At 44.3% G+C, this 27,158-nt stretch overlaps 1 protein-coding gene across 1 annotated transcript; it reads right to left on the minus strand.

The window, feature by feature from the left end:
- Positions 1-191: 191 nt before the first annotated feature.
- GDAP1 (ganglioside induced differentiation associated protein 1) lies at positions 192-25,879 on the minus strand. The gene is made up of 6 exons (XM_075353162.1): positions 25,737-25,879; positions 19,430-19,622; positions 12,682-12,855; positions 9,601-9,695; positions 6,986-7,100; positions 192-740 (listed from the first exon to the last, which is right to left on the minus strand). The coding sequence occupies exons 1-6, from the start codon at positions 25,845-25,847 to the stop codon at positions 355-357; spliced, it is 1,074 nt and encodes a 357-aa protein (XP_075209277.1). The 5' UTR covers positions 25,848-25,879; the 3' UTR covers positions 192-354.
- Between the last annotated feature and the right edge of the window lie 1,279 nt (positions 25,880-27,158).

A 27,158-nucleotide genomic window follows, 5' to 3' on the forward strand; every position in this document is an offset into this window, starting at 1 on the left:
TGTGACATAAAAGATATTCTCTGTAGGCGATTCAGTTTCTTACGGTTTTCCGTCACGTAACAGGAGCTTTCCACCAGAATGCAGTAGGTGATAGAGATCCACAGACCTAGGTGTACTCAGTGGTAGGGGTTTATCTTTCACTGCACAATTCTAAGCATAAGATACACATAATAAATACCTTTACCAATATGTTATTTTCACATATATTTTATTGTGGTGACACCATGTGAGGTTGAGATGTGGATATAGTGAGAATGGCTTTTCTTTCACAATCCCAAATCATGATTGTCACATTTTTATAATTCTTATATATTACAGTCCCTTTCCAATTACCATATATTATGTTTAGATGAACTAAAAAAAATGTTTTGACCTAATAGATGAGAATGCATTGAAAAGTCTTTTCCTAACACAGAGGAAAAAAATGTAGCCTGCTCCTGCCAGCAATCCCATTATGACAGTAGTGCCCAAAATAGATGGGGCTCGTTTTTTGGCCACTCGGAATGCAGTTGGCAACACGGCAGAGATTAAAATGTTATTGACGTTTCCAAGAACTTGACTGAAAGTCTTCCTATGCAAGATTCTTTCGTAATAGGATTCTAAATTTGGACGTTTTCCATTCCCCCAATTTCTTCTGGCAAATCCAAGGAACTTCAATCGGTGAAGAGTGACAGCTAATGATATGTCTGCCAGGCTGAAAAACTGTCCACACAGCCAGGACTCACTGCCCGACCCTTCTTCTGTATAAGGGAGAGAAAGAAGAGTTGTCAATGGAAAGAAACCTTTACTCTACATATTTCAATATATTTTACTGTATGATATTTACTCTACCTATCTATCCCTCTATCTATCTATCTATCTATCCCTCTATCTATCTATCTATCTATCTATGTATCCCATACAATTTTACAAGTGACAAAAAGCCACCAGTATTTGTGTGTGTGTGTGTGTGTATAGATATAGATAGATAGATAGATAGATAGATAGATAGATAGATAGATACATAGATAGATAGATAGATAGATAGATAGATAGATAGATAGATACATAGATAGATCTCCATACTCCTCACTGTACACGCTTATACAGGAGCCGTTTCATTAGATGTGAAGTTCACAGGAGTCTTTTCAGCAATCGGTCAGGGTATCAGGACCTATATATATATATATATATATATATATATATATATATATATATATATATATATACAGTACAGACCAAATGTTTGGACACACCTTCTCATTCAAAGAGTTTTCTTTATTTTCAAGACTCTGAAAATTGCAGATTCACATTGAAGGCATCAAAACTATGAATTAAAACATGTGGAATGAAATACTTAAAAAAGTGTGAAACAACAGAAAATATGTCTTATATTCTAGGTTCTTCAAAGTAGCCACCTTTTGCTTTCATTACTACTTTGCACACTCTTGGCATTCTCTTGGTGAGCTTCAAGAGGTAGTCACCGGAAATGGTTTTCCAACAGTCTTGAAGGAGTTCCCAGAGATGCTTAGTACTTGTTGGCCCTTTTGCCTTCACTCTGCAGTCCAGCTCACCCCAAACCATCTCGATTGGGTTCAGGTCTGGTGACTGTGGAGGCCAGGTCATCTGGCGTAGCACCCCATCACTCTCCTTCTTAGTCAAATAGCCCTTACACAGCCTGGAGGTGTGTTTGGGGTCATTGTCCTGTTGAAAAATAAATGATGGTCCAACTAAACGCAAACCGGATGGAATAGCACGCCGCTGCAAGATGCTGTGGTAGCCATGCTGGTTCATTATGCCTTCAATTTTGAATAAATCCCCAACAGTGTCACCATCAAAGTACCCCCACACCATCATACCTCCTCCTCCATGCTTCACAGTGGGAACGAGGCATGTAGAGTCCATCCGTTCACCTTTTCTACAAAGACACGGTGGTTGGATCCAAAGATCTCAAATTTGGACTCATCAGACCAAAGCACAGATTTCCACTGGTCTAACGTCTATTCCTTGTGTTCTTTAGCCCAAACAAGTCTCTTCTGCTTGTTGTCTGTCCTTAGCAGTGGTTTCCTAGCAGCTATTTTACCATGAAGGCCTGCTGCACAAAGTCTCCTCTTAACAGTTGTTCTAGAGATGAGATGTGTCCATACTTTTGGTCTGTACTGTATATATATATATATATATATATATATATATATATATATATATATATGTATATATATATATATCTTGCAATTGTCAAACCTGCTAAACAAATGCTTCCTGATCTGTTCATAAGAGTTTTCAGTAGTCTCATGATCATCACAGACAGAATTACAATTAAAGATAACACCTCCATATAGAGTAGATGATACAGGATACACAGGTTATTTTCCAGCTCACTTCCTACCCTCCTTTGAGACTTGCGCAGATTGCCTAGAGCAGGAGTTCCCAACCTTAGGCTCAGGAGTCAAATGTGGCTTACGTGTCGATGATGCGTGGCTCATGGCAGCCTAAAACTTTGTGTAATAGCACAAGGTCTATTATTATTATTATTATTATTATTATTTATTTATAGAGCACCATTAATTCCATGGTGCTGTACATGAGAAGGGGGGTTACATACAAAATACGTATACAAGTTACAGTAGACAGACTAGTACAGAGGGAAGAGGGCCCTACCCTTGCGGGCTTACATTCTATAGGATTATGGGGAGGAGACAATAGGTGGGGTGTAGGTCAGGCGGCGGCTCCGCACGGTAGTCGGGCGGCAGCTCCGCACGGTGGTCGGGCGGCAGCTCCGCACGGTGGTCGGGTGGCAGCTCCGCACGGTGGTCGGGCGGCAGCTCCGCACGGTGGTCGGGCGGCAGCTCCGCACGGTGGTCGGGCGGCAGCTCCGCACGGTGGTCGGGCGGCAGCGAGTTCATTGTAGATTGTAGGCATTTCTGAACAGGTGCGTTTTCAGGTTCCGTTTGAAGTTTGCAAGGGTAGGGGATAGTCTGACGTGTTGAGGCAGCGAGTTCCAGGAGACTGGGGATGCTCGGGAGAAGTCTTGGAGTCGGTTGCGTGAGGAGCGAATGAGAGCGGAGGAGAGGAGGAGATCTTGGGAGGACCGGAGGTGACGTGTTGGAGTGTAGTGGGAGAGTAGTTCGGAGATGTACGGAGGGGAAAGATTATGCACAGCTTTGTAGGTCAGTGTTAGAAGTTTGAATTGGATACGGTGGAGGATTGGAAGCCAGTGGAGGGACATGCAGAGGGGAGAAGCGGGGTGGTATTGAGGAGAGAGGTGGATAAGTCGGGCAGCAGAGTTAAGGATGGACTGGAGAGGGGCGAGCGTGTTGGCAGGGAGGCCACAGAGGAGGATGTTACAGTAGTCGAGGCGGGAGATTATGAGGGCATGCACTAGCATTTTAGTAGATTGCAAATTGAGGAAAGGGCGGATTCTGGAAATATTTTTGAGTTGAAGACGGCAGGAGGTGGTGAGGGATTGGATGTGTGGTATGAAGGATAAGGCAGAGTCAAAGGTCACTCCGAGGCAGCGAACTTTGGGTACTGGCGAGAGCGTGGTGTTATTTATTGTAATAGATAGATCAGGTGGAGAGTGTAGGTGAGACGGAGGAAAGATGATTAGTTCAGTTTTGGCCACATTGAGCTTTAGGAAGCGAGAGGAGAAGAAGGAGGATATAGCAGATAGACATTTCGGGATTTTGGACAGCAGAGATGTGGCATCTGGGCCAGAGAGGTAGATCTGGGTGTCGTCGGCATATAGGTGGTATTGGAAGCCATGGGACTTTATGAGTTGTCCCAGGCCAAATGTGTAGATCGAGAAAAGTAGGGGTCCTAGGACAGAGCCTTGAGGGACGCCAACAGAGAGATGGTGGGATGAAGAGGTTGTGTGGGAGTGGGAGACACTGAAAGTGCGATTTGAGAGGTATGAAGAGATCCAAGAGAGGGCAAGATCTCTGACACCAAGGGAAGAGAGGGTCTGTAATAGGAGGGAGTGGTCAACGGTATCGAAGGCTGAGGACAGGTCTAGGAGTAGGAGTATAGAGAAGTGCTTGTTCGCTTTGGCAGTAAGCAAGTCATTTGTGATTTTAGTCAGGGCAGTTTCGGTAGAGTGATGTGGACGGAAGCCGGACTGTAGGTTGTCAAAGAGAGCGTTAGAGGAGAGGTGGGAGGAAAGTTCAGCATGGACATGCTGTTCCAGGAGTTTTGAGGCAAGTGGGAGTAGTGATATGGGGCGATAGCTGGTAGTAGAGGTTGGATCGAGGGAAGGTTTCTTTAGGATAGGTGTGACTGTTGCATGTTTAAAGGCAGAGGGGAAGGTTCCAGTCGTTAAAGATAGGTTGAAGAGGTGGGTTAAGGCTGGAATAAGGATGGTGGTGAGGTTGGGAAGGAGGTGGGATGGCATGGGGTCAAGTGCGCAGGTGGTGAGGTGTGCTTTTGAGAGAAGACGTGCAAGCTCTCCTTCGGTGATGGTGGGGAGGAAGTTTATGGGAGAGGGGCAGTGGTCAGCTACATGAAGGGGTTGTGGTGGCTGAGCAGAGAAGACTTGCCTTATTAGGTCGATTTTTTCTTGGAAATAGGTGGCAAAGTCTTCTGCAGAAATGAGGGAGGTTGGAGGGGGCAGTGGCGGGCGAAGGAGGGAGTTGAAAGTGTTGAATAACTGTTTGGGGTTGTGTGTTAGAGAGGATATGAGGTTTCTGAAGTAATCATGTTTAGCGGAGGTGAGGACTGAACGAAATGTGTGAATTGCATTTTTGAATGTGGTGAAGTCTTCCTGGGAGTGCGTTTTCTTCCACCGCCGCTCTGCAGCCCTAGACCTTTGCCGAAGTTTTTTAGTGAGGCTGTTGTGCCAGGGCTGTCTATTGATTCGTATCACTCTGCCATGCACAAGGGGAGCGACTGAATCAATAGCTGATGTGAGGGTGGTGTTGTAGAAAGTGGTGGCGCTGTCTGTGTCGTGGAGGGACGATATGGAGGACAGTGGGAGGATAGAGTCGGCGAGGGTGTGCATGTTGAGGTGTGCAAGGTTTCTGCGGGGATGTGCTAGGTGCTGGACAGGGGGGGTAGGTGAGGAGGACAGGGCTGAAAAGGTCAGAAGATGGTGGTCAGATAGGGGGAGGGGGGAAGTTGTGAAGTCAGAAAGGGGACAGAGGCGGGTGAAGATAAGGTCTAGTGTGTGTCCATCTTTGTGGGTGGCAGAGGTGGACCACTGAGTTAAGCCAAAAGACGAAGCAAGGGAGAGGAGTTTGGAAGCAGCTTGTTGGCGAGTGTCAGTGGGGATGTTGAAGTCACCCATGATTATGGTGGGAATCTCAGCAGAGAGAAAGTGTAGAAGCCAGGCAGAAAAGTGGTCGAGGAAGGCAGTGGTGGCGCCCGGGGGTCTGTATATGACAGCCACTTGGAGGTTGGAGGGAGAATAGATTCGGACAGAGTGTACTTCAAAGGAAGGCAGGTCGAGGGAGGGTAGAGGTGGGATTGTGGTGAAGTTGTAGTTGTTAGAAAGAAGGAGGCCCACTCCTCCACCTTGTCTATTGCCAGGGCGAGGAGTGTGGGAGAAGTGCAGGCCACCGTAACATAGTGCAGCTGGGGAGGCAGAGTTGGATGGTGTCAGCCATGTTTCGGTGATGCCCAGAAAGGATAGATTGCTGGAGGTAAAGAGATCATGAATGATGTGCAGTTTATTACACACTGAGCGGGCATTCCAGAGCGCTCCTGAGAGAGGGGGCGGCGGAGTCGGTGAGAGGGGAATAGTTTTTATGTTGGATAGATTGCGGTAGTGACTATTATGTGGAGAGTGGTGTGTGGGTGATAAAGAGGGGTGTACCATCCATGGGGGGCCAGGATTGGGGGCTATGTCACCAGCAGTGAGAAGGAGTAGAGAAAGGGAGAGCAGGTGGGAGAAGGAGATTGGACGGCATGGTCTGCGCGATATTAGGAGCGACCTGAGGTTCAGGAGTAGGTCAGCAGATGAGGACAGATGAGAAGGCAGGAGGGAGGGGGAGATGAATATTTGCTTAGAGGGTGCTGGGGTGTGGGGATAGCGAAGGAGAGTGAGGAGGAGAGGGGCAAAGACTGTGAGGGCATAGGTGAACATGGTGGGAGTAGTGTGGTAAGTATATGATTTAACAAGTAAGTTGTGTCAGTGGAAAGCTTGGTTAGAAAGAGCTGAAGTTTACCTTCTGGGCATGTCTGGTTCATTTCTGGTATATTTCTGACACTTATGAGGCACTTATCCAGAGGCACGCACACAGACCACGGTCATAGACCTAGTGCAGTACTTATATACATGTCTCATTGACCCAGATAAACATCAGCTGACCAGCAGGGGTGAGGCACATGAAAGAATTACAAACAGGTAGGAAGCACTCAAAGAAGAGAAAAAAAAAAAAAAAAATACGGACAGGATTTAACTAATTATACAACAGGAAAGCAGCAGGTTAGCATACCAAAAGCAAAGGGACTTTAAATGTATATGCAGGTGAGGAGATTAAAGTCAAAGCAGGAAATTCAGATGCATAGAACAACTGGACGGTCTAGCAACCAACCATAAAGAGAAGGTCTCCAGATGGTGACTTTTGTGAGTTATCCTGCACAGAAGAGCAGATATGGATGTGTGTATGCAGGTGTTGGCTAATATGATACTATTAGTTAGAGCGATGTTGAAGCTGGATGCAATCGTGTGGTGGGAGTGCTTCCTTTGAGAATTCTGAATGGTGGTACAGTGGGAACCACTAAGTTGTAAGTATACTGTCTTGAAGGGAGGGGGTACCAGATACTGTGAGTGGGGAAGTTTTGGTTGTCATTATACTGGTAGTCGGGGCTCTGAGTGACACTACGGTGGGGGATGGTGGGTGCGCAGGAAATGGCCTGCGATATCTCTCAACACTAAATGTGGCTCTAAAGGTAAGAAAGGTTGGGGATCCTTGGCTCAGATATGTTCAGATATCATACAAATTTAATTTAAACAAGTCATTTTTTTTATTACACTGTCCTTTTAAAAATAGTTATTAGTGGTTATAATTACCTGGTGTTTCTTCGCTACGTCTTTGTAATTCGGTTTCAACCTGGTCCAGGACTTTTTCCAGCTCATCCAGTATTTTTGTCAAGTACTTTAAGTTATCATGCTCCATCAGTTTATTCTGGAAATACATCATCACACTGAAAACCCACAAATCCAATACTTCACCCAATTCTTTTTCTGTGCAGATATTTTGGTTGATCAGATATTAATGATAAATCACCAGTGCACCCAATATTACAGCAACTGTTAAGGGTACTTTACACACTGCGACATCGCTAGTGATTACTAGCGATGTCGAGCGCGATAGCACCCGCCCCCGTCGTCCGTGCGACATTTGGTGCTCGCTGCCGTAGCGAACATTATCGCTATGGCAGCGTCACACGCACATACCTTGTCAGCGACGTCGCTGTGACCACCGAACAATCCCTCCCTCAAAAGGGAGGTGCGTTTGGCATCATAGCGACGTCACTGCAGCGTCACTAAGCGGCCAGCCAATAGGAGCGGAGGGGCGGAGATGAACGGGACGTAACATCCTGCCCACCTCCTTCCTTCCGCATTGCCGGTTGACGCAGGTAAGGAGATGTTCCTCGCTCCTGCAGTGTCACACATAGCGATGTGTGATGCCGCAGGAACGACGAACATCGTACCTGTGGCAGCAGCGATATTAAGGAAAGGAGCGACGTGTCAACGATCACCGTTTTTGAACGATTTTGCGCTCGTTGATCATCGCTCCTTGGTGTTACACACTGCGATGTCGCTACCGGCGCCGGATGTGCGTCACTAACAACGTGACCCCGACGATATATCGGTAGTGATGTCGCAGCGTGTAAAGTACCCTTTATTCTATCATCTGCTATGGATTGAGAGTTTTCATGACTAGAACCATTTCTCCAATCTCTAATCATAACCCTTTCGCCATAAATCTACAATTACTAAATTTACAATTTTAAAAAATTAAAACAATTTTATCATTTTTAGTTAAATTTTTCAGTGACCCCAGTGTTAGAACAAAATATGTTATAGGAGGCTTTGAAGCATGTTGTTCTCATTATTGGGTAATAAAACTGTAATGTTATATATAAATACTACATTAGGCCCGTTTCACACGTCAGTGAAAAACAGTGACGTTTTTCACTGGCGTGTAAAACACGCACATGTCCTTGCGTGTGCCGTGAATCACGGCACACGTGGGTTGTCTAAGTGCAATCCGGGCTCCGTTCTCCGTGGCCCGTGATTGCACTTAGAAATCAACTCACCTGCGCCCGCTCTCCATGGTGCTGAATCCTCCCGCGGTGCAGCATCCGGCCGGCGCTGACCCCTGCAGCAGGTGCTTCCGGGTCGGCTGTGTCGTGCATCATTAAGATGCGCGACAGTAATGAGCCAGCTCAGAAGCAGCAGGCAGAACGGGCTGCAGAGGACATCGCTGGACGCCGGGTGAGTTAAAATGTTTATTATTTTAAATGCACTTTTTTTTCTGGCACGTGTTTCACGGACCACACCACTGCGTGGCCCGTGGGACATCAGTGATGCCAGAAAAAAATGGACATGTCTCCGTGCGGCAATCACGCACACGCGGGTACGCCGCATGGAGACACGTGCAGTGAAAAATCACTGACGTGTGAGCAGACCCATTCATTATAATGGGTCTGCGTATGTCAGTGATTCTGGTACGTTTAAAAAAAAGCACAAACGTACCAGAATCACTGACGTGTGAAAGAGGCCTTAATAAAAGGGGTCGTCAAATCACCCTTTTTATATGTCAGACACAGTTGCTCATTTTGGAATCCAAGAGTAGCCACATACAAGTGTATCTCAATAAATTAGAATATCCTCAAAAAGTTAATAAATTTCAGTAATTCAATAGAAAAAGGGAAACGTATATATTATATAGAGTCATTACACACAGAGTGATCTATTGCTATATGTTATATAGAGTCATTACACACAGTGGTCTATTCCTATATGTTATATAGAGTCATTACACACAGAGTGATCTAGTTCAAGTATTTATTTCTGTTAATTTTGATGATTATGGCTTACAGCCAATGAAAACCCAAAAGTCATTATCTCAGAAAATTATAATAATTACCGCAAACACCTGCAAGGCTTGCTAAGCGTTTAAAATGGTCCCTTATTCTGGTTCAGTAGGCTACACAATCATGGGAAGACTGCTGACTTGACAGATGTGCAGAAGGCAGTCATTGACACACTCCACAAGGAGGGTAAGCCACAAAAGGCCATTTCTAAAGAAGCTTGCTGTTCAGAGTGAGATATACAAGCATATTAATGGAAAGTTGAGTGGAAGGAAAAAGTGTGGTAGAAAAAGGTGCACAAGCTTTTCCCTTTTTGTACTGAATTACTGAAATAAATTCAATTTCAATTTATTGAGATGCACTTGTACTTATGTAATACATGGCTGGCTTGAGTTCACCAGAGCAGAACCCTCATCTTGTTCTTAAAGAAAACGCCCAAGCAAGAGACCCCTCATCCTGTAATGAATATACCCTAATAGGATGTATGTACTGAAGGTGTCTGCAGATGAGTACATTTATTTATTAAAAACTCTCTTACAACTCAAAAAAAAACAAAACATATCTGTCTCTGTTAGGGGCACTTGCCTTAAGGCGTTTTTGTTTTGCAATGTAGGCATCTTCAAGGTCTGGGTTTTCTTGAGCAAGTTTCTTGAGCTCAGATTCAGTACTTCCAATCTGACCTGAAAATAGTTAACATCAATAACAATATAAGAGTCATCATTCATGGTATGTGGACACAGTCTTTTTCATGCAGATTCCGCCCTGAATAAAGTGCTCAAATGAATGAACATACAGTTAGGTCCAGAAATATTTGGACAGTGACACAATTTTCGCGAGTTGGGCTCTGCATGCCACCACATTGGATTTGAAATGAAACCTCTACAACAGAATTCAAGTGCAGATTGTAACATTTAATTTGAAGGTTTGAACAAAAATATCTGATAGAAATTGTAGGAATTGTACACATTTCTTTACAAACACTCCACATTTTAGGAGGTCAAAAGTAATTGGACAAATAAACCAAACCCAAACAAAATATTTTTATTTTCAATATTTTGTTGCGAATCCTTTGGAGGCAATCACTGCCTTAAGTCTGGAACCCATGGACATCACCAAACGCTGGGTTTCCTCCTTCTTAATGCTTTGCCAGGCCTTTACAGCCGCAGCCTTCAGGTCTTGCTTGTTTGTGGGTCTTTCCGTCTTAAGTCTGGATTTGAGCAAGTGAAATGCATGCTCAATTGGGTTAAGATCTGGTGATTGACTTGGTCATTGCAGAATGTTCCACTTTTTTGCACTCATGAACTCTTGGGTAGTTTTGGCTGTATGCTTGGGGTCATTGTCCATCTGTACTATGAAGCGCCGTCCGATCAACTTTGCGGCATTTGGCTGAATCTGGGCTGAAAGTATATCCCGGTACACTTCAGAATTCATCCGGCTACTCTTGTCTGCTGTTATGTCATCAATAAACACAAGTGACCCAGTGCCATTGAAAGCCATGCATGCCCATGCCATCACGTTGCCTCCACCATGTTTTACAGAGGATGTGGTGTGCCTTGGATCATGTGCCGTTCCCTTTCTTCTCCAAACTTTTTTCTTACCATCATTCTGGTACAGGTTGATCTTTGTCTCATCTATCCATAGAATACTTTTCCAGAACTGAGCTGGCTTCATGAGGTGTTTTTCAGCAAATTTAACTCTGGCCTGTCTATTTTTGGAATTGATGAATGGTATGCATCTAGATGTGAACCCTTTGTATTTACTTTCATGGAGTCTTCTCTTTACTGTTGACTTAGAGACAGATACACCTACTTCACTGAGAGTGTTCTGGACTTCAGTTGATGTTGTGAACGGGTTCTTCTTCACCAAAGAAAGTATGCGGCGATCATCCACCACTGTTGTCATCTGTGAACGCCCAGGCCTTTTTGAGTTCCCAAGCTCACCAGTCAATTCCTTTTTTCTCAGAATGTACCCGACTGTGGATTTTGCTACTCCAAGCATGTCTGCTATCTCTCTGATGGATTTTTTCTTTTTTTTCAGCCTCAGGATGTTCTGCTTCACCTCAATTGAGAGTTCCTTAGACCGCATGTTGTCTGGTCACAGCAACAGCTTCCAAATGCAAAACCACACACCTGCAATCAACCCCAGACCTTTTAACTACTTCATTGATTACAGGTTAACGAAGGAGACGCCTTCAGAGTTAATTGCAGCCCTTAGAGTCCCTTGTCCAATTACTTTTGGTCCCTTGAAAAAGAGGAGGCTATGCATTACAGAGCTATGATTCCTAAACCCTTTCTCCGATTTGGATGTGAAAACTCTCATATTGCAGCTGGGAGTGTGCACTTTCAGCCCATATTATATATATATAATTGTATTTCTGAACATGTTTCTGTAAACAGCTAAAATAACAAAACTTGTGTCACTGTCCAAATATTTCTGGCCCTGACTGTATGTATTATATGTAAAAATCTGTTTTTTGAGCATTTTTTAACCTCTTCAAGTTTCCAAAGACAACAAGAGGTTAAAAGGAACCTGTCATGTCTCCAAACACTATTAACCTGCACATATGAAGTTAATCTGCAGGTTAATAGTCTTCTGAAGCAGTGTCGTCATCACATGGAAAGCTGGCTACTGGGAGGAAATTAAATTTATTCCTCCTGGCAGCCTTTGGCTTTCAGTCAGAGGGGTGCGGCCGGGACTGTTTCAGTCACTGCTCTCAGAACTGTGACTGTAGGCTACGTGCACACATGGAGTTTTTTACCTCACTATTTATAGCCAAAACCAGGAGTGGAACAATCAGAGGAAAAGTATAATAGAAACACCGGCACCACTTATCACCCACTCCTGGTTTTGGCTACCAATACTGAAGTAAAAGCTCACCAAATAAACTCAACATGTGCACGTTGCCTTAGCAATGCCCGACACTTACACTGCCTTAGCAATGCCCGACACTGACTTAAGCCAGGCCAGCTCCCCATCTCTGCAAGGGCAGCATGCTGGCTTAGTGGTTAGCACTGCAGTCTTGCAGCGCTGGGGTCCTGGGTTCAATTCCCACCAGGGAAAACATCTGCAAGAAGTTTGTATGTTCTCCCTGTGTTTGCGTGGGTTTCCCCCACACTCCAAAAACATACTGATTGGGAATTTAGATTGTGAGCCCCAATGGGGACAGTGTTGCCAATGTATGTAAAGCACTGTGGAATTAATAGCGCTAAATGAATGAATATTATTGTTATTATTATTATAATTATAAATAGCGTCTGGGGATATGATAAGTTCCCTTTAACATAAATGACCTGACCACTCTTTAGGTGTTTTCCACACTTCATAATAGAGAGTCGATGAGAAAGTTCAAAAGGTGCGCAGGCATCTTTATTAGCCTTTTGGCAACATTTTTGCTTTAAAAAATTCTAGCGGTTTCTTTAATGTTAAATAGAAAGGAAAATGCCAGCTCAAAAATGCCACACGAATGATGGAAAATCACTCAAACAAATGCTGGTGATCAAAAAACATGGAAAAAAACCATTCAGGAAATGTCCAAAGAACCTAAAAAAGACGCTTCGGGAAAAAAAAAATCTAGTATTTCCTCAAGTGTGTCACAATGTGGTATTCCAATATTGTTTCCATCCTTCTGGGACGCACAGAGGTGTGTAATGTATGCATTGTACATACTGCGAATTCGGGATGTGGCATATGCTGGTATCATGGAATCCACTGTTAGCTCCGGGTGCAGGATGCAGCCATGAGTATATGCGTCCATAGGCAAGGAGTCCAGCAGTTCTCTGTAGTGCTGCACTCTGATATGGTAGACACTTCCTTCTTCTGGCACCAGCCGTGGTGTTTTCTCTGAAAATGTATCCAGAATTAATTCAAACTGGCAAAATAACCACCCCACAATAATAGCACAGTAAAATAAGGACAAATATGTGCCAAATTATAAAATATTCTGGATTATTGAACCCTCAAGAAAAGCAAAGTATAACTGGGAAAATAAGTATTTGATCACTGCCAATTTTGTAATTTTCCACCTACAGAGATTGGAGAGGTCTGTAATTTGTATCGTAGGTACACTTCAACTGGGACAGATAAAGTAAAAACATAATATCCAGAAAATCACATTGTATGATTTTTAAATAATTAAGTTGCATTTTATTACATGAAATAAGTATTGGATACAATAGAAAAACAGAATTTAATATTTGGTACAGAAACCTTTCTTTTCAATTACACATCTCAGACGTTTCCTGTAGTTCTTGACCAGGCTTGCACACACTGCAGCAGGGATTTTGTCCCACTCCTCCATACAGATCTTCTCCAGATCTTTCACGTTTCAGGGCTGTCGCTGCGCAACATTTGAGTTTTAGCTTCCTCCAAAGATTTTCTATTGAGGTCTGGTCTGGAGACTGGCTAGGCCACTCCAGGACCTTGAAATGCTTCTTACGGAGGCACTCCTTAGTTGCTCTGGCTGTGTGTTTCGGGTCAATGTGATGTTGGAAGACCCAGCCACAACCCATCTTCAATGTTTCAACTGATGGAAGAAGGTTATTGGCCAAAATCTCGCGTTACATGACCCAATCCATCCTCCCTTCAATACGGTACAGTCGTCATGTTACCTATGCAGACAAACACCCTTAAAGTATAATGTTTCCACCTCCATGTTTCCCAATTGGGATGGTGTTCTTGAGGTTGTACTTATCGGTCTACTTCCTCCAAACACGGTGAGTGGAGTTGATACAAAAAAGTTCTATTTTGGTCTCATCTGATCACATGACCTCCTCCCATGCCTCCTCTGGATCATGCAAATGGTCAACTTCAAACGGGCCTGGAAATGTGCTAGTGTGAGCAGTGGGACCTTGTGTGCTCAGCAGAATTTTACTCCATGATGTTGCAGTGTGTAACTAAGGGTAATCTTTGAGACGGTGGTCCCAACTTCAAGTCATTGATCAAGTCCTTCCTTACTTTGTGGTTCTGGGCTGATTCCTGACCTTTCTCAGAATCATCCTTACCCCATGTGGCGAGATCTTGCATGGAGCCCCAGACCAATTAAGATTGCCAGTCATCTTGTGTTTTTATTCCATTTTCTAATTCCGCCAATAGTTGCCTTCTCACCAAGCTGCTTGCCTATAGTCCTGTAGCCCATTCCAACCTTGTGCAGGTCTACAACTTTGACCCTGGAGCCCTTACACAACCTTTTGGACTTGGTCATGGAGGAGAGGTCGGAGCGTGATTAAGTGTGTGGACATGTGTCTTTTATAAAGGTAACAAGCTCAAACAGGTGCAATTAATACAGGTAATGAGTGCAGAGTAGGAGCTTCTTAAAGAAAAAATAACAGGTCTGTGAGAGTCAGAATTCTTGCTGGTTGGTAGGTGATCAAATACTTGTTTCATGCAATAAAATGCAAATTAATTATTTAAAAATCATACAATGTGATTTTCTGGATTTATTTTAAATTCTGCATGGGAAAAGTTGTAAAATTGGCAGTGTATCAAATACTTATTTTAACCACCGTGTGGGTGTGGGGGTGTATGTGTGTGTGTGTGCATATATATATATATATATATATATATATATATATATATATATATATATATATATATATATACAGCATATATGTATGTATATTATATATATATATATATATATATAGATATATATAGATATATAGATATATACACACAGCATTGGCAAACATTAAGAGACCACTGCACATTTTTATAAAAATAAGGTTCTCTAGTTTAAGTTGAATTCCAACCGGCGTACAGACTGGCAGAGGGCGACAGCGAGTTTCCACTGACCAGGATACCCATCATTTTATTTGAATGTTACTCAACAACCGCAGGATGACATCAAGTGACCTACAAAAGGAATGTCAAATGGCAGCTGGGGTGAAGTGCATGGAAAGAACAGTTCGTAACAGGCTCCTAGAGGCAGGGCTCAAGTCATGTAAAGCTAGAAAAAAGCCTTTCATCAATGAGAAGCAAAGAAGAGCCAGACTGAAGTTTGCCAAAGACCATAAGGATTGGACCATACAGGACTAGAGTAAGGTAATCTTCTGTGATGAGTCTAATTTGCATCTTTGTCCAACACTCGTCTAATGGTTAGACGGAGACCTGGAGAGGCATACAAGCCACAATCTCTTGCACCCACTGTGAAATTTGGTGGAGGATTGGTGATGATCTAGGGATGCTTCAACAAGGCTGGAGTTGGGCAGATTAAACTTTGTGAAGGACGTATGAATCAAGCCGCATACAAGGTTATCCTGGAAAAACAGTTGCTTCCATCTGCTCAGGCAATGTTCTCCCAACTCTGAGGACTGTTTTTCCCAGCAGGACGATGCGCCATGTCACACAGCTAGGTCAATCAATGTGTGGATGAAGGACCACCACATCAAAACCCTGTCATGGCCAGCCCAATCTCCAGACATGAACCCTATTGAAAACCTCTGGAATGTAATCAAGAGGAAGATGGATAGTCACAAGCCATCAAACAAAGAAGAACTGCTTACATTTTTGCGCTAGGAGTGGCATAAGGTCACCTAAAAGCAGTGTGAAAGACTGGTGGAAAGCATGCCAAGACGCATGAAAGCTGTGATTAAAAATCATGGTTATTCCACAAAATATTGATTTCTGAATTCTTCTTGAGTTAAAATATTAATAGTATTGTTGTTTCTAAATGATTATAAACTTGCTTTCTTTGCATTATTTGAGGTCTGAAAGCAATGTATTGTTTTGTTATTTTGACCATTTCTCATTTTCAGAAAATAAATACAAATTGTATTGCTTAGAAATTCGGAGACAAGTCAGTAGTTTATAGAATAAAAGAACAATTTGCATTTTACTCAAAAACGGAAAATATTGCAGTGGTCTCTTAATTTTTGTTAGAGCTCTATATATACAGTACAGACCAAAGGTTTGGACACACCTTCTCATCTCTAGAACAACTGTTAAGAGGAGACTTTGTGCAGCAGGCCTTCATGGTAAAATAGTTGCTTTGAAACCTTGAAACCACTGCTAAGGACAGGCATCAAGCAGAAGAGACTTGTTTGGGCTAAAGAACACAAGGAATGGACATTAGACCAGTGGAAATCTGTGCTTTGATCTGATGAGTCCAAATTTGAGATCTTTGGATCCAGCCACCGTGTCTTTGTAGAAAATGTGAATGGATGGACTCTACATGGCTGGTTCCCACCGTGAAGCATGGAGGAGGAGGTGTATTGGTGTGGGGGTGCTTTGCTGGTGACACTGTTGGGGATTTATTCAAAATTGAAGGCATACTAAACCAGCATGGCTACCACAGCATCTTGCAGTGGCGTGCTATTCCATCCGGTTTGCGTTAAGTTGGACCATCATTTATTTTTCAACAGGACAATAACCCCAAACACACCTCCAGGCTGTGTAAGGGCCATTTGACTAAGAAGGAGAGTGATGGGGTGCTAAACCAGATGACCTGGCCTCCACAGTCACCAGACCTGAACCAAATCGAGATAGTTTGGGGTGAGCTGGACCGCAGAGTGAAGGCAAAAGGGCCAACAAGTGCTAAGCATCTCTGGGAACTCCTTCAAGACTGTTGGAAAACCATTTCCGGTGACTACCTCTTAAAGCTCATTAAGAGAATGCCAAGAGTGTGCAAAGTAGTAATCAAAGCAAAAGGTGGCTACTTTGAAGAACCTAGAACATAAGACATATTTTCAGTTGTTTCACACTTTTTTAAGTATTTCATTCCACATGTTTTCATTCATAGTTTTGATGCCTTGAATGTGAATCTAAAATTTTCAGAGTCTTGAAAATAAAGAAAACTCTTCGAATGAGGTGTGTCCAAACTTTTCGTCTGCACTGTATATAATATATATATATATATATATATATATATATATATATATATATATATATATATAATATATATATGTATATACAGTGTATATATATATATAGTATATGTGTGTGTGTAATTTGTGTATAATACTAAAAAGACCAGGTTTTCCTTAACCCCTTCAGCCCCGGGGCACTTTCCATTTTTGCGTTTTTGTTTTTTGCTCCCCTTCTTCCGAGAGCCGTAACTTTTTTATTTTTCCGTCAATCTTGCCATATGAGGGCTTGTTTTTTGCGGGACAAGTTGTACTTTTAAATTAAACCATAAGTTTTACCATATGGTGTACTGGAAAACAGCAAAAAAATTGTGATGGCACAATAGTTTTTGGGATGTTTTATTCACGGTGTTCACTATATGGTAAAACTGATGTGCGGGTATAATGCCTGAGGTCGGTGCGAGTTTGTAATACTAAATAGGATAACTCTAGTGAGCACTAATATATATTATGAGTGCAAGCCAAAAAAATACATAGTACATAAGGATAAGGCTGCACATCAAAGTTAGATAATAGTATAATGCTATAAGCATACCGAAAAAAATTGAAGCATACAATGAAAAATGCCACTTGCTAACTTGAAAGTGTGAATAATGACATGCATACCTGCCATGAATATTAGGAAATAGGAGATATTTAGCAATCGCATTGATCAATGTAACTGAGCCCCAAAACCTCGTCAAGGTATATCTCTATATAGGAGATGGAAAAAGTATTATGAAGTTTTTTTTCTGAATGTGAACACAGCTCCGCCCCTTTCAGACATGTTTTTTCCATCTCCTATATAAGAAAGTCCTTGGTTACCCCTCTCCACACACAGCAGTTTTTAATTGCAATGAGATGACACACAGTTAGGGTCATAGAGCTAGGGACCCCAATATAGAGATATACCTTGACGAGGTTTTGGGGCTCAGTTACATTGATCAATGCGATTGCTAAATATCTCCTTTTTCCTAATATTCATGGCAGGTATGCATTTCATTATTCACACTTTCAAGTTAGCAAGTGGCATTTTTCATTGTATGCTTCAATGTTTTTCGGTGCGAGTTTGTAGACACCAAACATGTATAGGTTTACTTGTATCTAAGGGGTTAAAAAAATTCACAAGCTTGTCCAATAAAAGTGGCGCACGTTTTGTGCCATTTTCCGAAAACCGTAGAGTTCTCATTTTTTGGGATCTATGGCTCAGTGATGGCTTATTTTTTGCGTCTCGAGCTGTCGTTTCTAATGGTACCATTTTTGCGCAGATGCTACGCTTTGATCGCCTGTTATTGCATTTTGCGTAAAACTTGCGGCGACCAAAAAACGTAATTTTGGCGTTTGGAATTTTTTTGACACTACGCCGTTTACCAATCAGATTAATTGATTTTATATTTTGATGGATCGGGCAGTTCTGAACGCGGCGATACCAAATATGTGTATATTTATTTATTTTTTAACCCTTTAATTTTCAATGCGGGGAAAGGGGGGTGATTTGAACTTTTAGGGTTTTTTTGTTTTTTTTTATTTTTTAAAACTTTTTTTTTACTTTTTTTTTATTTTACTAGTCCCCCTAGGGGGCTATAGCGATCAGCAATCCGATCGCTCTTATCTATCTGCTGATCACAGCTATACAGCTGTAAACAGCAGATTCAGTCACTTCCTGTTTCTCTCTACTCCCGGCCGAGGGAAAACAAAAGTGAAACTTGATAGCTGCAGGCGTCATCACATGACCCTGTGCTACGATGGCAACCACCGAAAGTCACGTGATCACTCACGTGACTTCCGGTGGGGGCGGCGGTAAGTAAAAATCATGGCCGCACGCATATTGATCTCACTGCCAGACTTTGGCAGCGAGATGTAAGGGGTTAATGTTACGGGTGGAATGCGATTCCACTCGTAACATGCAGGCATACATGTCAGCTGTTGAAAACAGCTGATATGTGTTCCGATCAACGCCGCCTGCCCGTGGATATATCCGTCCATGATCGTGAAGGGGTTAAAGAGGACCAACCCACAAGATTTTCATATATAAAGTGAAGCCAGTGCTTTGTGAATATATGGGTCCGGTTTTGCGCTCTATTCCTGTCCATGTCTGCTGCTTGGCCTTGATAGATGCTAGACTGTATGGCCTAATTCCAGGTAAGAGTAATTTCTGTCACGTGATCAGGGCTTGTTTGTAATGCAGCCCATACAGTCTAACATCTACAGAGGCCAGGCAGCAGACAGCGGTGGGAATAGATAGCAATACCCAACCCACATATTCCCACCCCTGTTGCATCTGTCAATCAAATAGCAGTGCATTGCTGGAACTTTACTTGCACATATTTCTGAAATAAAATCTCCAATCTCTGAACAAAAGCTATGCTTATATCCAGCATCCTAGGGGCAGTATAGTGCTGGCTTTACTTTATATATGAAAATCCTGCTGGCGGGTTCCCTTTAAGTGCTTGGTGTCAGTATTCCGGGTAGGCACATATGTATTCTATGTCTTTATATATGATTTTCTACATATGTATTAATGGCTGGATTTCCACTTTAATACAATAGTACACACACCATCACAATCATATTACCATCAATAAATGTCTGTTCCAGATAATCAATAATTTGTGTAGCTTCACAGATGATATTTTCTCCATGAACCAGAACGGGCACTTCTCCTGAGGGGTTGAGCCGCATGAACCAGGGTTCGTTGTGCTCGCTCAGAGGAAGGCTCACATCATGCTCTTCACACTTCAAAGCCTTTTCAGCTATGACCAGCCTCGCCTAATAATAAAAGCAGACGGTATATCCCATTGGCTGAGATTAATCATACATGTAGAACTGATCACAGAGGTCATTACTTCTGCCCCAGAATCTATATGTGAATATAGCCTAATACCCCAAATGAGCTCCGAGCCTCATATTAATTCTTTAACCAACATCTCGTGAGGTGAAAAGAGCTTTATTTAAAGGGGTTGTCCACTACTGAGACAACCCCTTCTCATTTCCCATGGTTAGCCGTGCGGGGACTGGTGAGTGTGGTTGCGGGCTCTGTATTCTCTTTTGGGGCTGTCTTCTCTCTCTTCGGGGTGTCTGCTTTCTTTAATGAAGTGTCCTCCTCTATTCTTTAACTTTTTTAGCTACATGGACCTTTAATTATTGAACTGCACTATGGCTTATACAGGGGCACAGGGCACATATACAGGCATATGAGCTCAGATACTGTACATGCACACATGTATACAGGGGCACAGGGCACATCTACAGGCATATGAGCTCAGATACTGTACATGCACACATGTATGCAGGGGCACAGGGCACGTATACAGGCATATGAGCTCAGATACTGTACATGCACACATGTATACAGGGGAACAGGGCACATCTACAGGCATATGAGCTCAGATACAGCACATGCACACATGTATACAGGGGCACAGGGCACATCTGCATATGAGCTCAGATACTGTACATGCACACATGTATACAGGGGAACAGGGCACATCTACAGGCATATGAGCTCAGATACTGTACATGCACACATGTATGCAGGGGCATAGGGCACGTATACAGGCATATGAGCTCAGATATTGTACATGCACACATGTATACAGGGGAACAGGGCACATCTACAGGCATATGAGCTCAGATACTGTACATGCACACATGTATGCAGGGGCATAGGGCACGTATACAGGCATATGAGCTCAGATATTGTACATGCACACATGTATACAGGGGCACAGGGCACATATACAGGCATATCAGCTGAAATACTGTACATGCACACATGTATACAGAGGCACAGGACACATATACACTCATATGAGGTCAGATATGTACATGCACACATGTATACAGGGGCACAGGGCACGTATACAGGCATATGAGCTCAGATACTGTACATGCACACATGTATACAGGGGCACAGGGCACGTATACAGGCATATGAGCTCAAATACTGTACATGCACACATGTATACAGGGGCAGAGGGCACATATTCAGGCATATGAGCTCAGATACTGTACATGAACACATGTATACAGGGGCACAGGGCACGTATACAGGCATATGAGCTCAGATAGTGTACATGCACACATGTATATAGGGGCACAGGGCACATATACACTCATATGAGGTCAGATATGTACATGCACACATGTATACAGGGGCATAGGGCACGTATACAGGCATATGAGCTCAGATACTGTACATGCACACATGTATACAGGGGCACAGGGCACATATACAGGCATATGAGCTCAGATACTGTACCTGCACACATGTATACAGGGGCACAGGGCACATATACAGGCATATGAGCTCAGATACTGTACATGCACACATGTATACAGGGGCACAGGGCACAACTTCAGGCATATGAGCTCAGATATGTACATGCACACATGTATACAGGGGCACAGGGCACATCTGCATATGAGCTCAGATACTGTACATGCACACATGTATACAGGGGCACAGGGCACATATACAGGCATATGAGCTCAGATACAGCACACGCACACATGTATACAGGGGCACAGGGCACGTATATAGGCATATGAGCTCAGATATGTACATATACACATGTATACAGAGGCACAGGGCACATATACAGGCATATGAGCTCAGATACAGCACATGCACACATGTATACAGGGGCACAGGGCATGTATATAGGTATATGAGCTCAGATATGTACATATACACATGTATACAGAGGCACAGGGCACATATACAGGCATATGAACTCAGATACAGCACATGCACACATGTATACAGGGGCACAGGGCACATCTGCATATGAGCTCAGATACTGTACATGCACACATGTATACAGGGGCACAGGGCACATATACAGGCATATGAGCTCAGATACAGCACACACACACATGTATACAGGGGCACAGGGCACGTATATAGGCATATGAGCTCAGATATGTACATATACACATGTATACAGAGGCACAGGGCACATATACAGGCATATGAGCTCAGATACTGTACATGCACACATGTATGCAGGGGCATAGGGCACGTATACAGGCATATGAGCTCAGATATTGTACATGCACACATGTATACAGGGGCACAGGGCACGTATACAGGCATATGAGCTCAGATATTGTACATGCACACATGTATACAGGGGCACAGGGCACATATACAGGCATATCAGCTCAAATACTGTACATACACACGTATACAGAGACACAGGACACATATACACTCATATGAGGTCAGATATGTACATGCACACATGTATACAGGGGCACAGGGCACGTATACAGGCATATGAGCTCAGATACTGTACATGCACACATGTATACAGGGCCACAGGGCACGTATACAGGCATATGAGCTCAGATATTGTACATGCACACATGTATACAGGGGCACAGGGCACGTATACAGGCATATGAGCTCAGATATTGTACATGCACACATGTATACAGGGGCACAGGGCACATATACAGGCATATCAGCTCAAATACTGTACATACACACGTATACAGAGGCACAGGACACATATACACTCATATGAGGTCAGATATGTACATGCACACATGTATACAGGGGCACAGGGCACAGGGCACGTATACAGGCATATGAGCTCAGATACTGTACATGCACACATGTATACAGGGGCACAGGGCACGTATACAGGCATATGAGCTCAAATACTGTACATGCACACATGTATACAGGGGCACAGGGCACATATTCAGGCATATGAGCTCAGATACTGTACATGAACACATGTATACAGGGGCACAGGGCACGTATACAGGCATATGAGCTCAGATAGTGTACATGCACACATGTATACAGGGGCACAGGGCACATATACACTCATATGAGGTCAGATATGTACATGCACACATGTATACAGGGGCACAGGGCACGTATACAGGCATTTGAGCTTAGATACTGTACCTGCACACATGTATACAGGGGCACAGGGCACATATACAGGCATATGAGCTCAGATACTGTACATGCACACATGTATGCAGGGGCACAGGGCACGTATACAGGCATATGAGCTCAGATATTGTACATGCACACATGTATACAGGGGCACAGGGCACATATACAGGCATATCAGCTCAAATACTGTACATGCACACATGTATACAGAGGCACAGGACACATATACACTCATATGAGGTCAGATATGTACATGCACACATGTATGCAGGGGCACAGGGCACGTATACAGGCATATGAGCTCAGATACTGTACATGCACACATGTATACAGGGGCACAGGGCACGTATACAGGCATATGAGCTCAAATACTGTACATGCACACATGTATACAGGGGCACAGGGCACATATTCAGGCATATGAGCTCAGATACTGTACATGAACACATGTATACAGGGGCACAGGGCACGTATACAGGCATATGAGCTCAGATAGTGTACATGCACACATGTATATAGGGGCACAGGGCACATATACACTCATATGAGGTCAGATATGTACATGCACACATGTATACAGGGGCACAGGGCACGTATACAGGCATATGAGCTCAGATACTGTACATGCACACATGTATACAGGGGCACAGGGCACGTATACAGGCATATGAGCTCAGATACTGTACATGCACACATGTATACAGGGGCACAGGGCACGTATATAGGCATATGAGCTCAGATATTGTACATGCACACATGTATACAGGGGCACAGGGCACATATACAGGCATATGAGCTCAGATACTGTACATGCACACATGTATGCAGGGGCATAGGGCACGTATACAGGCATATGAGCTCAGATATTGTACATGCACACATGTATACAGGGGCACAGGGCACATATACAGGCATATCAGCTCAAATATTGTACATGCACACATGTATACAGAGGCACAGGACACATATACACTCATATGAGGTCAGATATGTACATGCACACGTGTATACAGGGGCACAGGGCACGTATACAGGCATATGAGCTCAGATACTGTACATGCACACATGTATACAGGGGCACAGGGCACGTATACAGGCATATGAGCTCAAATACTGTACATGCACACATGTATACAGGGGCACAGGGCACATATTCAGGCATATGAGCTCAGATACTGTACATGAACACATGTATACAGGGGCACAGGGCACGTATACAGGCATATGAGCTCAGATAGTGTACATGCACACATGTATATAGGGGCACAGGGCACATATACACTCATATGAGGTCAGATGTACATGCACACATGTATACAGGGGCACAGGGCATGTATACAGGCATATGAGCTCAGATACTGTACATGCACACATGTATACAGGGGCACAGGGCACATATACAGGCATATGAGCTCAGATACTGTACCTGCACACATGTATACAGGGGCACAGGGCACATATACAGGCATATGAGCTCAGATACTGTACATGCACACATGTATACAGGGGCACAGGGCACAACTTCAGGCACATGAGCTCAGATATGTACATGCACACATGTATACAGGGGCACAGGGCACATCTGCATATGAGCTCAGATACTGTACATGCACACATGTATACAGGGGCACAGGGCACATATACAGGCATATGAGCTCAGATACAGCACACGCACACATGTATACAGGGGCACAGGGCACATATATAGGCATATGAGCTCAGATATGTACATATACACATGTATACAGAGGCACAGGGCACATATACAGGCATATGAGCTCAGATACAGCACATGCACACATGTATACAGGGGCACAGGGCACGTATATAGGTATATGAGCTCAGATATGTACATATACACATGTATACAGAGGCACAGGGCACATATGCAGGCATATGAACTCAGATACAGCACATGCACACATGTATACAGGGGCACAGGGCACATATATAGGCATATGAGCTCAGATACTGTACATGAACACATGTATACAGGGGCACAGGGCACATATATAGGTATATGAGCTCAGATACTGTGCATGCACACATGTATACAGGGGCACAGGGCACATATACAGGTATATGAGCTCAGATACTGTACATGCACACATGTATACAGGGGCACAGGGCACGTATACAGGCATATGAGCTCAGATACTGTACATGCACACAGGGGCACAGGGCACATATATAGGCATATGAGCTCAGATATGTACATGCACACATGTATACAGGGGCACAGGGCCCATATATAGGTATATGAGCTCAGATACTGTGCATGCACACATGTATACAGGGGCACAGGGCACATATACAGGTATATGAGCTCAGATACTGTACATGCACACATGTATACAGGGGCACAGGGCACGTATACAGGCATATGAGCTCAGATACTGTACATGCACACATGTATACAGGGGCACAGGGCACGTATACAGGCATATGAGCTCAGATACTGTACATGCAGATATACTCTCTCCTGTGTGATGCAGAGGAGCAGATGGAGCTGCCCGGCCTCTGTGCCTGCAGTCGGCACAGCCCAATATCTGCAGCCTCCTCCCCAGTCATCTCCTGGGCTGCTCGAGGGAATCGGGGGGTGAGAGCTCTGCCCATCTCGGAGGCCTGCGCTGTGGAAGCGAGCAGCAGCGGCAATACAGCGAGGATGCCCATGACACGCCCGCACCCCCCGCACTGCACCCCCCCGCACTGCACCCCCCGCACTGCACCCCCCGCACAGCACCCCGCACTGCACCCCCCGCACTGCACCCCCCGCACAGCACCCCGCACTGCACCCCCCGCACTGCACCCCCCCGCACTGCACCCCCCGCACTGCACCCCCCGCACAGCACCCCGCACTGCACCCCCCGCACTGCACCCCCGCACAGCACCCCGCACTGCACCCCCCGCACTGCACCCCCCGCACAGCACCCCGCGCACTGTCCCGGGCCACGCGCCGCGCTCACCTTCTGGGACGTGAACGAGTGCGTCCAGTGGTAGAGGATGAGCTTATCCCCCGCGGCCGGCCCGGGCTGCTCACCCATCTCTGCCGGGGAAAGCTGGGATTCTGGCTGCATCAGCACCGGCAGCAGCAAAGCATTGTGGGAGGGCAGACACTGAGACACCTCAACCACTGAGGAGGGCGGACAGCGCAATAATGATTTCTACGTGCACAGTGTGATATCAGTGGTGCAACATGTGCGACCGCACAGGAGCCCGAGAGGTCAGGGGCCATACTACCTCCAATACAGGTGCAAGTGTCTATTGAGTTATTGCACTGAAATAAGCCCAGATATTGTTCTTGCAAAGGAGACCTGTCCTGTCTGTGTCCACCAGTGGTGTGTGTGTATGTATAACAGCCAGGACCGCCACTAGGAATTTCAGGGCCCCATACTGGCAAACGTTTTGGGCCCCCTTGAGACTCCACACCAGCTCCGCCTCCACCACTCAAACCTTCCACACTCTCACCGCCATGCTGGGAAAAAAGTGCATATATATACACACATAGTCATAGCCAAAAGTGTTAATACTCTTGAAGTTGTTCCAGAAAATGGTATTTCCTTCAGAAAATTAATAATACACCCTCTACACCGCTCCTCTCCATAATATCTCGCCCACACAGCCCCATGTATAATATCCCCCCAAACACACTGCCTCTCTGTATAACATACCTACACACAATGCCCCGTGTATAATATCCCCACACGCACACTGCTCTTCTGTATAATATTCCCACACACACTGCTGTTCTCTATAATATCCCCCTAGACACACAGCTCCTCTGTATAATATCCCCCCTCCATACACACAGCACCTCTGTATAATATCTCTTCCACACACACTGCTCCTCTGTATAATATCCCCACACACACACTGCTGTTTTGTATATTATCCCCACACACACACTGCTCGTCTGTATAATATGCCCACACACATTGCTCCACTGTATAATATCCCCCACACAGACACTGACCCTCTGTATAATACCCACCCACACACTGCTCCTCTGTACAATAACCCCCCACACACACTCCTCCTCTGTATAATATCGCCCCACACACTGCTCCTCTGTATAATATCCCCACACACAGTGCTCCTCTGTATAATATCCTAATATCCCCCCCACACACACTGCTTCTCTGTATAATATCCCCCCACACACTGCTCCTCTGTGTAATATCCCCCCTACACACTGCTCGTCTGTATAATTTCCCCACACACAGTGCTCCACTGTATAATATCCCCACATACACACACACACTTCTCCTCTGTATAATATCCCCCAAACACTACTCCTCTGTATAATATCCCCCCACACCCTGCTCCTCTGTATAATATCCTAATATCCCCCACACACACACTGCTCCTCTGTATAATATCCCCCCACA

This window comes from Anomaloglossus baeobatrachus, chromosome 6 (genome assembly GCF_048569485.1).
Source record: "Anomaloglossus baeobatrachus isolate aAnoBae1 chromosome 6, aAnoBae1.hap1, whole genome shotgun sequence".
Taxonomy (NCBI): Eukaryota; Metazoa; Chordata; class Amphibia; order Anura; family Aromobatidae; genus Anomaloglossus; species Anomaloglossus baeobatrachus.

Excerpts from the sequence above, each read along its gene's own strand:
- GDAP1 (XM_075353162.1), bottom strand. The coding sequence starts at position 25,847 with ATGCAGCCAGAATCCCAGCTTTCCCCGGCAGAGATGGGTGAGCAGCCC. Across the intron at positions 9,696-12,681 it reads TGCCACATCCCGAATTCGCA|GTCAGATTGGAAGTACTGAA; the intron begins GTATGTACAATG and ends AACTATTTTCAG. Across the intron at positions 741-6,985 it reads ACGTAGCGAAGAAACACCAG|AAGAAGGGTCGGGCAGTGAG; the intron begins GTAATTATAACC and ends TCCCTTATACAG.